General features: G+C 48.5%; 1 protein-coding gene across 2 annotated transcripts; it reads right to left on the minus strand.

Annotated features, from left to right (window-relative positions):
* Window positions 1–11,004: 11,004 nt before the first annotated feature.
* On the minus strand, window positions 11,005–15,956 carry CFAP119 (cilia and flagella associated protein 119; the record flags this gene model as incomplete). 2 transcript variants are annotated; one of them, XM_073634703.1, is given in 4 exon segments in its annotated part: window positions 11,005–11,451; window positions 11,501–11,848; window positions 15,386–15,440; window positions 15,895–15,956. In XM_073634703.1, coding segments are annotated over 4 exon segments (743 nt in total), but the record flags the coding sequence as incomplete, so codon positions are not given.
* Window positions 15,957–16,080: the final 124 nt, after the last annotated feature.

The following is a 16,080-nucleotide window of genomic DNA, read 5'->3' on the forward strand; positions in this document are numbered from 1 at the left end:
ATGGATGACAAGTCCAGCAGAGTATACACAGAATGATATAGTCATACCCCCCCCCCCCCCCCCCCAACCCAGAGTATTAAGATCTTCATCACCAGTATAGCCAGGCCAGTCATCCTCTGATATATCTCTTTACCTCCTCATTCATTATGATGTGGAAGAAACTGATTGCTAAAATCAGATCAGATTATTTATTTATTTTTATATATATTATATATATCTCTGAACGGTTCCATTGTAAAGAACGGGACGCTACTTGTCAGGCGACTAAGTCGACTCAACACACAGCCATTAATGTCTAAACCGCTGGCAACAAAAGTCAGTACACCCCTAAGTGAAAATGTCCAAATTGGGCCCAAAGTGTCAATATTTTGTGTGGTCACCATTATTTTCCAGCACTGCCTTAACCCTCTTGGGCATGGAGGTCACCAGAGCTTCACAGGTTGTCACTGGAGTCCTCTTCCCCTCCTCCATGATGACATCACAGAGCTGGTGGATGTTAGAGACCTTGCGCTCCTCCACCTTCCGTTTGAGGATGTCCCACAGATGATCAATAGGGTTTAGGTCTGGAGATGTGCTTGGTCAGTCCATCACCTTTACCCTCAGCTTCTTTAGCAAGGCAGTGGTGGTCTTGGAGGTGTGTTGGGGTGGTTATCATGTTGGAATACTGCCCTGCGGTCCAGTCTCTGAAGGGAGGGGATCATGCTCTGCTTCAGTATGTCACAGTACATGTTGGCATTCATGGTTCCCTCAATGATCTGTAGCCCCCCAGTGCCGGCAGCACTCATGCAGCCCCAGACCATGACACTCCCACCACCATGCTTGACTGTAGACAAGACACACTTGTCTTTGTCCTCCTCACCTGGTTGCCCCCACACACGCTTGTCACCATCTGAACCAAATACGTTTATCTTAGTCTCATCAGACCACAGGACATGGTTCCAGTAATCCATGTCCTTAGTCTGCTTGTCTTCAGTAAACTGTTTGTGGACTTTCTTGTGCATCATCTTTAGAAGAGGCTTCCTTCTGGGATGACAGCCATGCAGACCAATTTGATGCAGTGTGCGGCGTATGGTCTGAGCACTGACAGGCTGACCCCCCACCCCTACAACCTCTGCAGCAATGCTGGCAGCACTCATATGTCTATTTCCCAAAGACAACCTCTGGATATGATGCTGATCACGTGACCTCAACTTCTTTGGTGGACCATGGCGAGGCCTGTTCTGAGGGGAACCTGTCCTGTTATACCGCTGGATGGTCTTGGCCACCGTGCTGCAGATCAGTTTCAGGGTCTTGGCAATCTTCTTATAGCCTAGGCCATCTTTATATAGAGCAATAATTTTTTTCCTCAGATCCTCAGAGAGTTCTTTGCCATGAGGTGCCATGTTGTACTTCCAGTGACCAGTATGAGAGAGTGAGAGCGATAACACCAAATTTAACACACCTGCTCCCCATTCACACCTGAGACCTTGTAACACTAACGAGTCACATGACACCGGGGAGGGAAAATGGCTAATTGGGCCCAATTTGGAGATTTTCACTTAGGGGTGTACTGACTTTTGTTGCCAGCGGTTTAGACATTAATGGCTGTGTGTTGAGTTATTTTGAGGGGACAGCAAATTTACACTGTTATACAAGCTGTACACTCACTACTTTACATTGTAGACAAGTGTCATTTCTTCAGTGTTGTCACATGAAAAGATAGAAGAAAAGATTTACAAAAATGTGAGGGGTGTACTTACTTTTATGATTATTTATATATATATACCCCCCCCCCGATCAGACATTTTATATATATATATATATATATATATAATGATCTGATTTTAGTAATCAGCTTATACACACATATACAGGCCCTAGGGAATAAACTGGTGGCCATTGCAATTTTTTTTTGTCATATGGTATTTGCACAGCAATTTTTCAAATGCAATTTTTTTTTTTTTTTTTTTTTTATTTATTCATGAATGTGTTTTTTTTCTTTTTTCTTTTTAGAAAAAAAAATCACACACTATTTTTCCCTTTTTTTTTTTTTTTTGTATAATGTGAAAGATGTTAAGCCGAGTAAATAGATAACAAACATGTCCCACTTTAAAATTGCGCACACGTTCGTGGAATGGCTCCAAACTACGGTACTTAAAAATACGCCATACGCGACGCTTTAAACCTTTTTTACAGGTTATCAGTTTGGAGTTAGAGGAGATTTAGGGCTAGAATTATTGCTCTCGCTCTAACGATTGCGGCGATACCTCACGTGTGGTTTGAAAGCCACATACATATGTATACATTTGCCTGGACGGGGGAGGGGGGGGGGGCTTTGATTTCTATTAACCACATCAATACCGGGCACTTTCGCCCCCTTCCTTCCCAGACCAATTCTCAGCTTTCAGCGCTCTCGCACTTTCAATGATAATTGCGCGGTCATGCTACGCTGTACCCAAATGAAATTTTTATCATTTTGTTCGCACAAATAGAGATTTATTTTGTTGGTATTTAATCACGACTCCGTTTTTTATTTTTTGCGATATAAGCAAAAAAAAGAGCGGAAATTTGGAAAAAACAAACAATTTTTCTTCTTTCTGTTTTAAAAGAAATCCAATAAAATCGAATTTTGTCTTAAATTTAAGCCAAAATGTATTCTGCTACATGTCTTTGGTAAAAAAAATTTCCATTAGGTGTAAAATAATTGGTTCGTGTGATCACGGACAGATGTGCGCAGGTGATTACGGACAGGTGTGCGCAAATGATCACGGACAGATATGTGCAGATAATCATTGGGACATGTGATTTTAGTGGGACAAATGTGGGGACAGGTGTTTTGGGGACATTGTGTGGTGACACTAGGTTGGAGATCAGTGTGTAAAAAAAAAAAAAAAAAAACCCAGCTCATACTCACTGATCACCAGCCGGCTGCAGCGATCCGCTCTCCTCACCAACAACTTCTGTGTAAGGAGAGGAGAACTGATCGCCTAGCAACCGGCTCTGTGTTTACATCACATGACGGCTGTCATGTGATCATGAGGGCCAATCACAGAGCCCTCCTGCCGATCAGAGATCCGCCGTGTCCGGGTGACACGAGCGCATCGGGATCACGCCGCTGCATGGGCACGCACGCGCGATCCCCCTCCTTCTGAGGGACGTTCCTGAATGTCCACACAGAAGGAGAGAGCGCCCACCTGGCCGTTTATGTATATTGGCTCTTGTGGGAAGTAAAGTGCTCAAAAACATTTTTTTTTTTTTTTTTATTACAAGGGATGTTTCCATTTCTCACTGATAAGTATTGAGCCTTTACCCAGAAAAACTTGAGCGAGGAAGCTGTAAATTGCCGGGTCTACTGGCCAAATTGTCTATATTAAATGGTGCAAAAATCAACGACCTAGGATTAGAACTTCTCTTTCTTCTTCAGGTCCAAAGTGAACATTGCAGAACCTCCAGAAAAATTCAATGTAGAAGAGCATAGGACCACAATCATGTTCCTGGTTCTCTGAGGGAAAGGCGTGAAGAAGATCCATGATGGAATGTCACAAACTTTGGGTGATAGCGGCCCTTCATATGCAACAGTTAAAGTGGAGTTCCACCCAAAAGTGGAACTTCCGCTTTAAACCCTCCTCACCCCTTTACATGCCACATTTTGCATGTCATGGGCCGCCTAGGGTTAGAGCTAGGGTTAGGGTTAGGGACCACCCCAAAGGTCAGCAGGCGTGTCCCCCAGAGGTCAAAGGTCACGAGGTGTGGCTGACCTACCCCCACCAAAGTGTTCCGCCTACCCCAACTAAGTCGGGGCGTCAGCAAGTAGGGGTATCAGCAAGTCGGGGAAAGCCTAGGCGACTCCTCCTCTCCCCCTATCAGCAAGTCGGCGAAAGCCTAGGCGACTCCTCCTCTCCCCCTAGGCGGCACCTCCCTCTCGGCAATCTTCTGGGACACGTGACAGGTCCCAGAAGATTGCCTGTGCACTGGGAGAGCACAGCGCGCGCCCGGCCGCAAGCTGTCACAGCCGGATGCCCACAGTTCCAATGGAGGCGCTGAGGAAAGGGGGGGGGGGGGGGGGCGAGGCTTCGTGTGGCCGCAACGCTGAACCATGGAGCAGGTAAGTGGTTGTTTATTAAAAGTCCACAGCTACACTTTTTGTAGCTGCTGAATTTTTGTTTTTGTTTATTAAAAAGCCTGGAACTCCGCTTTAAATGTTGGGTTGCCAATTTTAAAACTGGCCATTTCGGTGAAGAAAGTTGGAAGCCCAGTGGAAGGCCCTGTCTCTGTGCCTGCAAATGTGAAAGCCATCCATGACATGATCGTGGAGAACCACCGAATATCAGCCAAAAGTATTGCTACATATCTGGGACTATCACGTGGGAGAGTTGGTGCCATTATCCACAACGACTTGGAAATGAGAAAGTTTGCAGCAAAGTAGATCCCAAAACTTTTGACAGAACCAGGCCTTCCACTGGTACTCTCGCTTTCAACACCGAAATGGCCAGCGTGCCAGTGGAAAGGCCAGCGTGCCAGTGTAAGAGAGTCCCAGTGGAGGGCCAGCTTCCCAGTGTAAAGGCCAGCGTTCCCAGTGTAAGAGAGTCCTAGTGGAAGGCCAGCGTCCCAGTGTAAGAGAGTCCCAGTGGAAGGCCAGCGTCCCAGTGTAAGAGAGTCCCAGTGGAAGGCCAGCGTCCCAGTGTAAGAGAGTCCCAGTGGAAGGCCAGCGTCCCAGTGTAAGAGAGTCCTAGTGGAAGGCCAGCGTCCCAGTGTAAGAGAGTCCTAGTGGAAGGCCAGCGTCCCAGTGTAAGAGAGTCCCAGTGTAAAGGCCAGCGTCCCAGTGGAAGGCCAGCGTCCCAGTGTAAGAGAGTCCTAGTGGAAGGCCAGCGTCCCAGTGTAAGAGAGTCCCAGTGGAAGGCCAGCGTCCCAGTGTAAGAGAGTCCTAGTGGAAGGCCAGCGTCCCAGTGTAAGAGAGTCCTAGTGGAAGGCCAGCGTCCCAGTGTAAGAGAGTCCCAGTGTAAAGGCCAGCGTCCCAGTGGAAGGCCAGCGTCCCAGTGTAAGAGAGTCCCAGTGGAAGGCCAGCGTCCCAGTGTAAGAGAGTCCCAGTGGAGGGCCAGCTTCCCAGTGTAAAGGCCAGCGTTCCCAGTGTAAGAGAGTCCTAGTGGAAGGCCAGCGTACCAGTGTAAGAGAGTCCCAGTGGAAGGCCAGCGTCCCAGTGTAAGAGAGTCCCAGTGGAAGGCCAGCGTCCCAGTGTAAGAGAGTCCCAGTGGAAGGCCAGCGTCCCAGTGTAAGAGAGTCCCAGTGGAAGGCCAGCGTCCCAGTGTAAGAGAGTCCTAGTGGAAGGCCAGCGTCCCAGTGTAAGAGAGTCCTAGTGGAAGGCCAGCGTCCCAGTGTAAGAGAGTCCCAGTGTAAAGGCCAGCGTCCCAGTGGAAGGCCAGCGTCCCAGTGTAAGAGAGTCCCAGTGGAAGGCCAGCGTCCCAGTGTAAGAGAGTCCTAGTGGAAGGCCGGCGTCCCAGTGTAAGAGAGTCCCAGTGGAGGGCCAGCGTCCCAGTGGAAGAGAGTCCCAGTGGAGGGCCAGCGTCCCAGTGTAAGAGAGTCCCAGTAGAAGGCCAGCGTCCCAGTGTAAGAGAGTCCCAGTGTAAGGCCAGCGTCCCAGTGTAAGAGAGTCCCAGTGGAAGGCCGGCGTCCCAGTGTAAGAGAGTCCCAGTGGAAGGCCAGCGTCCCAGTGTAAGAGAGTCCCAGTGGAAGGCCAGCGTCCCAGTGTAAGAGAGTCCTAGTGGAAGGCCGGCGTCCCAGTGTAAGAGAGTCCCAGTGGAGGGCCAGCGTCCCAGTGTAAGAGAGTCCCAGTGGAGGGCCAGCGTCCCAGTGGAAAGGCCAGCGTCCCAGTGTAAGAGAGTCCCAGTAGAAGGCCAGCGTCCCAGTGTAAGAGAGTCCCAGTAGAAGGCCAGCGTCCCAGTGTAAGAGAGTCCCAGTGGAAGGCCAGCGTCCCAGTGTAAGAGAGTCCCAGTGGAAGGCCAGCGTCCCAGTGTAAGAGAGTCCCAGTGGAAGGCCAGCGTCCCAGTGTAAGAGAGTCCTAGTGGAAGGCCGGCGTCCCAGTGTAAGAGAGTCCCAGTGGAGGGCCAGCGTCCCAGTGGAAAGGCCAGCGTCCCAGTGTAAGAGAGTCCCAGTAGAAAGCCAGCGTCCCAGTGGAAAGGCCAGAGTGCCAGTGGAAAGGCCAGAGTGCCAGTGTAAGAGAGTCCCAGTGGAAAGGCCAGAGTGCCAGTGGAAAGGCCAGAGTGCCAGTGTAAGAGAGTCCCAGTGGAAAGGCCAGAGTGCCAGTGGAAAGGCCAGAGTGCCAGTGGAAAGGCCAGAGTGCCAGTGGAAAGGCCAGAGTGCCAGTGGAAAGGCCTGTTTCTGTCAAAAGTTTTGGGATCCACTTTGCTGCAAGCTTTCTCATTTCCAAGTCGTTGTGGATAATGGCACCAACTCTCCCACGTGATATTCCCAGATACGTAGCTATACTTTTGGCTGATATTCGGCAGTTCTCCACGATCATGTCATGGATGGCTTTGACAAGAGACAGAAACAGGGCCTTCCATTGGGTTTCTCAATTTCAACACCGAAATGGCCAGTTTTAAAAGTGACAACCCAACATTTAACTGTTGCATATGAAGGGCCGCTGTCACCCAAAGTTTGTGACATTCCATCATGGATCTTCTTCGCACCTTTCCCTTAGAGAATCAGGAACATGATTGTGGTCCTATGCTCTTCTACATTGAATTTTTCTGGAGGTTCTGCCATGTTCACTTTGGACCTGAAGAAGAAAGAGAAGTTCTAATCATAGGTTGTTGATTTTTGCACCATTGAATATAATATTATTATTATACAGTATTTATATAGCACCAACAGTTTACGCAGCGCTTTACAACTTGAGGGTAGACAGTACAAATACAATACAATTTGATACAGTAGGAATCAGAGGGCCCTGCTCCTTAGAGCTTACAATCTAAGAGGGAAGGTCAAGAGATACAAGAGGTAATAACTGTGGGTGATGTGCTGATTGAGAAGATAAATGTACAGTTGTTAGGTGGGGGCCAGATAGGCTTCTCTGAAGAGATGAGTTTTCAGGGATCGTCTGAAAGTGGATAAAGTAGGAGAAAATCGGGCGGATTGGGGTAGAGCATTCCAGAGGATGGGGGAGGCTCTGGAGAAATCCTGAAGGCGAGCATGGGATGGGGTGACAAGGGAGTTTGAGAGCAGGAGGTCTTGGGAGGAGCGAAGATAGACAAATTGTCCGGTGCATCCGGCAATTAACAGCTTCCTTGCTCAATTTTTTTCTAGGTAAATCTCAATACATATCAGCACCCCCTCGTAGGACTAGGGCACGACAGGTCCTCTTTATTGCGAGATCTGAGGGCTATAAGTTCTCACATCTCTTCTCAATGCTGGAAAGCCTGAGAGCAAACCAAAAAAAAGTCAGTGTTTAAATCTCTGGGTGCTGGACGTGACGTCATGACGTCACTTTCGGCCTCTGAGGGTCATAGAGCTGGCCACAGACCAGATGGTCTCCAGGCCATCTCTATGGTAAACTGCCGCTGGATTCATTCTCCGGCTCCCAAATCACTCGGGATAGACCGGAGAAGCCGCTATGACGGCTTTTACATTCTAAGGAATCGTTGGCTGAAAAAAAAATGACATTGGGGTGACAGATGCAGCTGCATCCATCACCCCGATATCTCCACTTCAACTCCCCATCACATGACCTCCACCCGGGGGAAGTGCTTAACCGCTTCCTGCCCACCCAATGTCATATGACGTCGTCGGCTTTGAGCGGCGATATCTGAATGATTGGTGCAGTTACAGGCATCATTCAGATATCTTCTTTTAGAGCCGGCGATTCCCTTCCCCATAAGAACAATCATAGCGCCCGTTCAGCCGCTTGATCGTTCTTACAGGCAGCAGGAGGGGACGGGACGCCACCCCCCCCCCCAGTGCTTCTCCTGGCTCACCCCTGCGATTGGCAAACTGGAGAAGGAACCGACTGGTGCCGGATGTTGACCATAGAGATTTCAGGTGGGCCAGATGGTCCCCGGAGTCTCTATGATCGTTCGGAGGCCGGGCGCGATGTTGTGACCTCACACCCGGCCTCTGCATTTGAAAAAAATGCCGCCACCTCGGCTGGGAAGCCAGGATAGTTTTTTAGATGTGGGGACTTATGACAGGTCCTCTTTACAGTCAGATATAGGGTCAATGCCATATTCCTATTACAAGGAATGTAAAGTGATAAAAGTAAAAAAATGTAAATTTTTCTGTTCATTTATTTTAAGCGCCCCATCCCTCCTGAGCTCGCAGAAGCATACGTAAGTCGCGCCCACAAATGTAAACCGCGTTCAAACCACACACGTGAGGTATCGCCACGAACGTTATTTTTCCAATTTTAGCCCTAGACCTCCTCTGTAACGTAAAACATGTAACCTGTAGAAAATGTTAAAGCGTCGCCTATGGGGATTTTGAAGTATCGAAGTTTGGCGCCATTCCACGAGTGTGCGCAATTTTGAAGCGTGACATGTTAGGCATCTATCTACTCAGCGTAACATCATCTTTCACATTATGCAAACAAATTGGGCTAACTTTACTGCTTGGGTTTTTTTAATGCATGAAACCTTTTCCCCCCCCCAAAAAAACGCATTTGAAAAATTGCTGCGCAAATACCGTGCGAGGTAAAAAGTTGCAATGACTGCCATCTTATTCTCTAGGGTCTCTGCTTAAAAAAAACAAAAACAACATATGTTTGGGGGTTCTGTGTAATTTTCTAGCAAAAAAAAGATGATTTTTACATGTAGGAGAGAAATGTCAGAATTGGCGCCGTAGGCAAGTGGTTAAAGACTTTTCCTGCAGTTATTGATCATTGATGGGCAATTGTAGTATTTACAGTCAGGTCCATAAATATTGGGACATGGACACAATTCTAATCTTTTTGGCTCTATACACCACCACAATGGATTTGAAATGAAAAGAACAAGATGTGCTTTAACTGCAGACTTTCAGCTTTAATTTGAGGGAATTTACATCCAAATCAGGTGAACGGTGTAGGAATTACAACAGTTTGTATATGTGCCTCCCACTTTTTAAGGGACCAAAAGTAATGGGACAGATTAACAATCATCCATCAAACTTTCACTTTTTAATACTCGGTTGCAGATCCTTTGCAGTCAATTACAGCCTGAAGTCTGGAACACATAGACATCACCAGACGCTGGGTTTTATCCCTGGTGATGCTCTGCCAGGCCTTTACTACAACTGTCTTCAGTTCCTGCTTGTTCTTGGGGCATTTTCCCTTCAGTTTTGTCTTCAGCAAGTGAAATGCATGCTCAATCGGATTCAGGTCAGGTGATTGACTTGGCCATTGCATAACATTCCACTTCTTTCCCTTAAAAAACTCTTTGGTGTCTTTCTCAGTATGCTTCGGGTCATTGTCCATCTTCACTGTGAAGCGCCGTCCAATGAGTTCTGAAACATTTTGCTGAATATAAGCAGATAATATTGTCTGAAACACTTCAGAATTCATCCTGCTGCTTTTGTCAGCAGTCACATCATCAATAAATACAAGAGAACCAGTTCCATTGGCAGCCATACATGCCCACGCCATGACACTACCACCACCATGCTTCACTGATGAGGTGGTATGCTTTGGATCATGAGCAGTTCCTTTCCTTCTCCATACTCTTCTCTTCCCATCACTCTGGTACAAGTTGATCTTGGTCTCATCTGTCCATAGGATGTTCTTCCAGAACTGTGAAGGCTTTTTTAGATGTTGTTTGGCAAACTCTAATCCGGCCTTCCTGTTTCTGAGGCTCACCAATGGTTTACATCTTGTGGTGAACCCTCTGTATTCACTCTGGTGAAGTCTTCTCTTGATTGTTGACTTTGACACACATACACCTACCTCCTGGAGAGTGTTCTTCATCTGGCCAACTGTTGTGAAGGGTGTTTTCTTCACCAGGGAAAGAATTCTTCGGTCATCCACCACAGTTGTTTTCCGTGGTCTTCCGGGTCTTTTGGTGTTGCTGAGCTCACTGGTGCTTTTGGTCCCTTAAAAAGTGGGAGGCACATATACAAACTGTTGTAATTCCTACACTGTTCACCTAATTTGGATGTAAATCCCCTCAAATTAAAGCTGAAAGTCTGCAGCTAAAGCACATCTTGTTTGTTTCATTTCAAATCCATTGTGGTGGTGTATAGAGCCAAAAAGATTAGAATTGTGTCCATGTCCCAATATTTATGGACCTGACTGGACTGTATATCCCATGTAGTGTATTACGGTGAACCAATAATGGTTATAATTACAGAAATCTGCTGGTCCCATTATTAAGGCCGGGTTCACACCTCTAACGGGTGCGGCTCGCCGTAGGGGGTGTGGTGCGTCTCTGTTCTCAGAGATGAATCAGCTGAATTTTTGCCTGAATTTGGCCCTGAAATGGAGCCAAAGACGCACAGCGTTCCTGTACAAACTGCATCGGAGCCAAAGACACACAGCGTTCCTGTGCAAACCGCATCGGAGCCAAAGACACACAGCGTTTATGTACAAACCGCATCGGAGCCAAAGACGCACAGCGTTCCTGTGCAAACCGCATCGGAGAGATGTAAAGCAGCTCCATAGACAGCCGGTCACAATCTCCTGTCATGCGTATTGTATGCGGGTTAGGGTTAGGTGTGAACCCGGCCTCAACAACAGATCATTCGCTTAGATCTGGGGGGGGGGGGGGGGGGGGGGAGGCTGTTACTGGGACGGATCGAATGACAATAGGAAAAACTATACAGTGGTCTTCTTAACCACATGACCTCTGGAAAATGTACCCTCCTTCATGACCAGGCCATAGTGTGCTATTCAGCACTGCACTACTTTAACTGATAATTGCGCAGTCATGTGACACTGTATCCAAATTACATTTATATTGTTTGTCTTACACAAATAAAACTTTCTTCTGGTGGTATTTGATCACCGCTGGGTTTATTTTTTGCGATTTAAAAAAAAAAAAAAAAAAAAAATCCATCTTTTTCATTTAGATTTTTTTTTATTGGATATGTTTTGTTGAAGAAATTAGATTTTCAGCTATAAATTTAAATTTAGGCCAAAATCTATTCTGCTACATGTCTGGAAAAGAATCCCAATACGTGTTTGTTATTTGGTTTGCGTGAAAGTTAAATATAGCATCTGGTATAGATACTGGAATTATTTATTTCTTTTTAGAAGATCTGGTTCTGGTTTCCACTCTTCCCTCAGTCCTTCCTCCAGGAGATGTGACTCTGGTTTCCACTGTTTCCTCCGTCCTTCCTCCAGGAGATGTGGTTCTGGTTTCCAATCCTCCCTCAGTCCTTCCTCCAGGAGATGTGGATTTGGTCTCCACTCTTCCCTCAGTCCTTCCTCCAGGAGATGTGACTCTGGTTTCCACTGTTTCCTCCGTCCTTCCTCCAGGAGATGTGGTTCTGGTTTCCAATCCTCCCTCAGTCCTTTCCTTCCTCCAGGAGATGTGGATTTGGTCTCCACTCTTCCCTCAGTCTTCCTCCAGGAGATGTGGTTCTGGTTTCCAATCCTCCCTCAGTCCTTCCTCCAGGAGATGTGGATTTGGTCTCCACTCTTCCCTCAGTCCTTCCTCCAGGAGATGTGGTTCTGGTTCCAATCCTCCCCTCAGTCCTTCCTCCAGAGATGTGGATTTGGTCTCCACTCTTCCCTCAGTCCTTCCTCCAGGAGATGTGGTTCTGGTTTCCAATCCTTCCTCAGTCCTTCCTCCAGGAAATGTGGTTCTGGTTTCCGCTCCTCCCTCTAAGTGGTCCTGGACTACCTGGCTCAGCTGGTCCATGTGTTCTCGCAGAGGTCTAGATGTAGAAGTTACATTTCCATTCTCTTCTGAATACAAAAATTGAACAGAGAAATGTTATCAGAACTATAAAACATCTTTCATTATTGTACATCACAGGGCATCTTCATTAAAATAGGGCTATGCTGCACCTTATCTTAAAGTGATTGGACACTGGCAAAAAAGACAGGAAGCCCCCTCCCAGGCATCACCCCTCCTAATTAGGCCAGGCTCCAGTTTTACTAGTGTCTTAAGTGATGGTCATGTCTGTGCTGCTCTCTGCATGAAAATAGTTTCTCAACTGTTCCATCAAGGATTAGGAGGGGTTTTATCCAGATCCATTTTCCTACAGCTTTTGAACACTCACAGGAATGGTACCTGGACCCAGGGCAGCGATCTCCAGCTGGGAGATGAGTACCCGAAGGCACTTGTGGCAAAGCCCACCATGATGGTTTGAAGGTTGGACCCACTCCAGGGGGTCCTGCAACAGATTGAAGAGGGCCCTGGAATAGCCATATGCTGAGAGGGACTAGTGAAGCTTTTGGGCCCTTTAATAGTCTGTGGTAAGAGTACTCGGTTACCACTTGAAAAGAAGGCTTTACTTATGGTTCAAAAAACCTGCTGTTCCCTCAAAAACCTGCTGATCCCTCCTCTACCAAGAAGAATTCCTTTCGCCAGTCTCAGGCTCCCCAGACATAGTGCCTCCAGAAACTGAATTCCCAAAAGTCCTTTTAATCAGGGATAAATCCTCTTCTCAATGAAGGGGTGCCCACACTTGCTCAGGTCGGGCAATGTTTGCAGGTTTTTGTGGAGGTTGGCTGGGGAGATTGCTGAAGAATGGGTCTGCAACATTGTGGCTACAAGCTGGAATTTCAGAGCCCTACCCCTTCCAAGCTTCATGCTTTCAATGTTACTTTGAATCCACAAAATAAATTTGTGCTTTTGCAAGCTCTCAATCATCTTCTACCTCAAGGAGTGATCATTCAGTTAGATGACAAAAAGCTTTGCAGTTTGTTGTCCTGGTTGGGATGGAAGGACGGTGACACTGTGTTACCGTCTTTCCATCCTTCCATCCCAACCTGGACACTGTCACTGTCCTTTCATCCCAACCTGGACACCATGCTTCCATCCCAACCTGGACACAGTGTCACCGTCCTTTCATCCCAACCTGGACACAGTGTCACCGTCCTTTCCATCCCAACCTGGACACCGTGTCACCGTCCTTCCATTTCCAACCTGGACACCGTGTCACCGTCCTTCCATCCCAACCTGGACACCGTGTCACCCTCCTTCCATCCCAACCTGGACACCGTGTCACCGTCCTTCCATCCCAACCAGGACACCGTGTCACTGTCCTTTCATCCTAACCTGGACACCACCCTTCCATCCCAACCTGGACACCTGGACACCACCCTTCCATCCCAACCTGGACACCGTTTCACCGTCCTTCCATCCCAACCTGGACACCGTTTCACCGTCCTTCCACCCCAACCTGGACACCGTGTCACCGTTCTTCCACCCCAACCAGAACACCGTGTCACCGTCCTTCCACCCCAACCAGAACACCGTGTCACCGTCCTTCCACCCCAACCAGAACACCGTGTCACCGTCCTTCCACCCCAACCAGAACACCGTGTCACCCGTCCTTCCACCCCAACCTGGGACACCGTGTCACCGTCCTTCCATCCCAACCTGGACACCGTGTCTCCGTCCTTCCATCCCAACCTGGACACCGTTTCACCGTCCTTCCATCCCAACCTGGACACCGTGTCTCCGTCTTTCCATCCCAACCTGGACACCGTTTCACCGTCCTTCCATCCCAACCTGGACACCGTGTCACCGTCCTTCCATCCCAACCTGGACACCGTTTCACCGTCCTTCCATCCCAACCTGGACACCGTGTCACCGGCCTTCCATTGCCAACCTGGACACCGTGTCACCGGCCTTCCATGCCAACCTGGACACCGTGTCACCAGCCTTCCATGCCAACCTGGACACCGTGTCACCGTCCTTCCATGCCAACCTGGGACACCGTGTCACCGTCCTTCCATGCCAACCTGGACACCGTGTCACCGTCCTTCCATGCCAACCTGGGACACCGTGTCACCGTCCTTCCATCCCAACCTGGACACCGTGCTACCGTCCTTCCATCTCAACCTGGACACTGTTACTGTCCTTCCATCCCAAACAGGACACAGTGTTACCGTTTGTGATGGGAGGCACTTTGGGTGGGGGGGCCGTGGAACCAGCTTCCCTTGGAGAGAGTCTTTCTATCCTAAGCAGCAAGCCGTCGGGAGATAAGGCTCTTCTCACGATGAATGTGGTCTATGCGTTCGGGTGTTACCGGATATCGATTGCTGCAATTTGTCAGTCAGATTCGCTGGCGGGAGGGGTCACACAGCTTACAAGTCTCCCATTCTTGTTGGATCTCTCAGGCTGATGGTCTAAAGGGCCAGATCCATAATTTTCTGTGACGGCTCGTTGTGCAGGAGTGGGAGTGCCTCTTGGGCTATTTGACATCAGTCTTTAGAAGCTCAAGTTTGTACAGCTGATACCTGGACACAGAGATCCCACCCCTCCGTAGCTTGCCACAGAAACTGAAGCCTTTCCTTACAGGGAGGGGACTTCCTGTCTTTTCTGTCAGTGTCCAATCACCTTTAAGTGGCAGCATAACCCTATTGTAAGGAAAATGAAGCTGTGCCGTGTCCCGGGATGTGCTCCAAGAAAATGAAATTTTCTAGGTGGATAGGGGGTGGTGGGGATCACATGTTCCGTACCCCCCCCCCCCCCAATTTCTCTATCATCCTCTGCTCCGGAGCTGCTCACATCTGCCTCTCTAATACCATTCGGGGCAATCAGAACTCTTACTGATCACTGGGTTTTCCACATGTGGAGTGCGGCCATGACAACCCTTCAATCATGTGATTGTTATGTGCTTCCTGATATGCTGCGTGCCACCCCCACTGTATGAGAATATAGGGCAGAGGGCTGTGTGGTGTTCGATGGAGGTACAAGAATGTTTTCTATCTCACATATACTGTATTTCATGCAGGGAGCAGGCGTGGCGGGGGGAGGGGGGTTGGGGGACATTGAGGACCCGGGGGGAGGTGTTCTACATCAGATCTCAGACTAAGCGTCACATGGCAAAGTGGAGGAAGGGGGAGGAGTCACTCTTAATTCTTTCAGCTGTGTGTGTGATCTGAGCTTTGCTATTCAGTGTAAAGGTTTTATTTCAGCAAATCATTTAAGGTTAGCCTGGAGCTCCACCTACTGGCAGGAAACCATATCTTCTCACTGTGTGTAGGGGGAGGATTATATCTACAAGAAGTTGAGATGCCTTCCCAGCGACATGAGGGCAATAAGATGGAACAATAGAAGCACCCCAAAACCGCCTGTGGGGGAGAACGGAGCAGAAAACCATGATGAGCACCAACAACCCCCATACAGGGGGCATTAATTTCAATCCACTTCAACAACAGCTACAGGATAAGGAGGGACCCGAGTGTTCTCTACCAGGAGGGGCCCAATCACAGAGGTACGAAGGAACCATAACCTCCATGAATGTGATGTCACCTTCATGTACACACCTTGTTCTGGGCTTTCCGAGTCCTCCTCATAGGAGACGGTGAGGTCCAAGCACACCTAGGAGAAAAGGGCGCTTATAAGAATCACCACCAGGAGCCAACAGACTTCTCCGGCCCCAGATATACACCCCGCACCCTTCCCGGCCTCAGATATACCCACCCCCACCCTTCCCGGCCTCAGATATACACCCCCCCCCCCCACCATTCCGACCTCAGATATACACCCCCGCACCCTTCCCCCGCCTCAGATATACACCCCGCACCCTTCCCGACCTCAGATATACACCCCCCCACCCTTCCCGACCTCAGATATACACCCCCCCACCCTTCCCAACCTCAGATAAATCACCATACAAACTCAGATAAACAGCTTATACATTCAAGCTGCTGGTAATTTCCCGGCTCCATTATGCTGATAGATGCTCTTTACATGGGCTCACCATGGCTGAATCAGCCCAAATATATCCGAGCATCCCCTACTGGTGTGAGATTTCCCCCTCTGAATCACTTACCTGAGGTGTAAAGATGTATTTATAAAGCTTGAAGTGGCGGAAATAAGTGTTCAGAACATAATCTGAATAATGTGTGGAAGCTGCTGCTGCGTGAACACCTCGATACTGAATGGAGGTCTCTACAAAACAAACAAGAGTGTCACACGGCCCACGGAGCTGCCTGGACCTCATAATACTCCCGATACG

This window comes from Aquarana catesbeiana, linkage group LG06 (genome assembly GCF_042186555.1).
Source record: "Aquarana catesbeiana isolate 2022-GZ linkage group LG06, ASM4218655v1, whole genome shotgun sequence".
In the NCBI taxonomy this organism is placed as follows: Eukaryota; Metazoa; Chordata; class Amphibia; order Anura; family Ranidae; genus Aquarana; species Aquarana catesbeiana.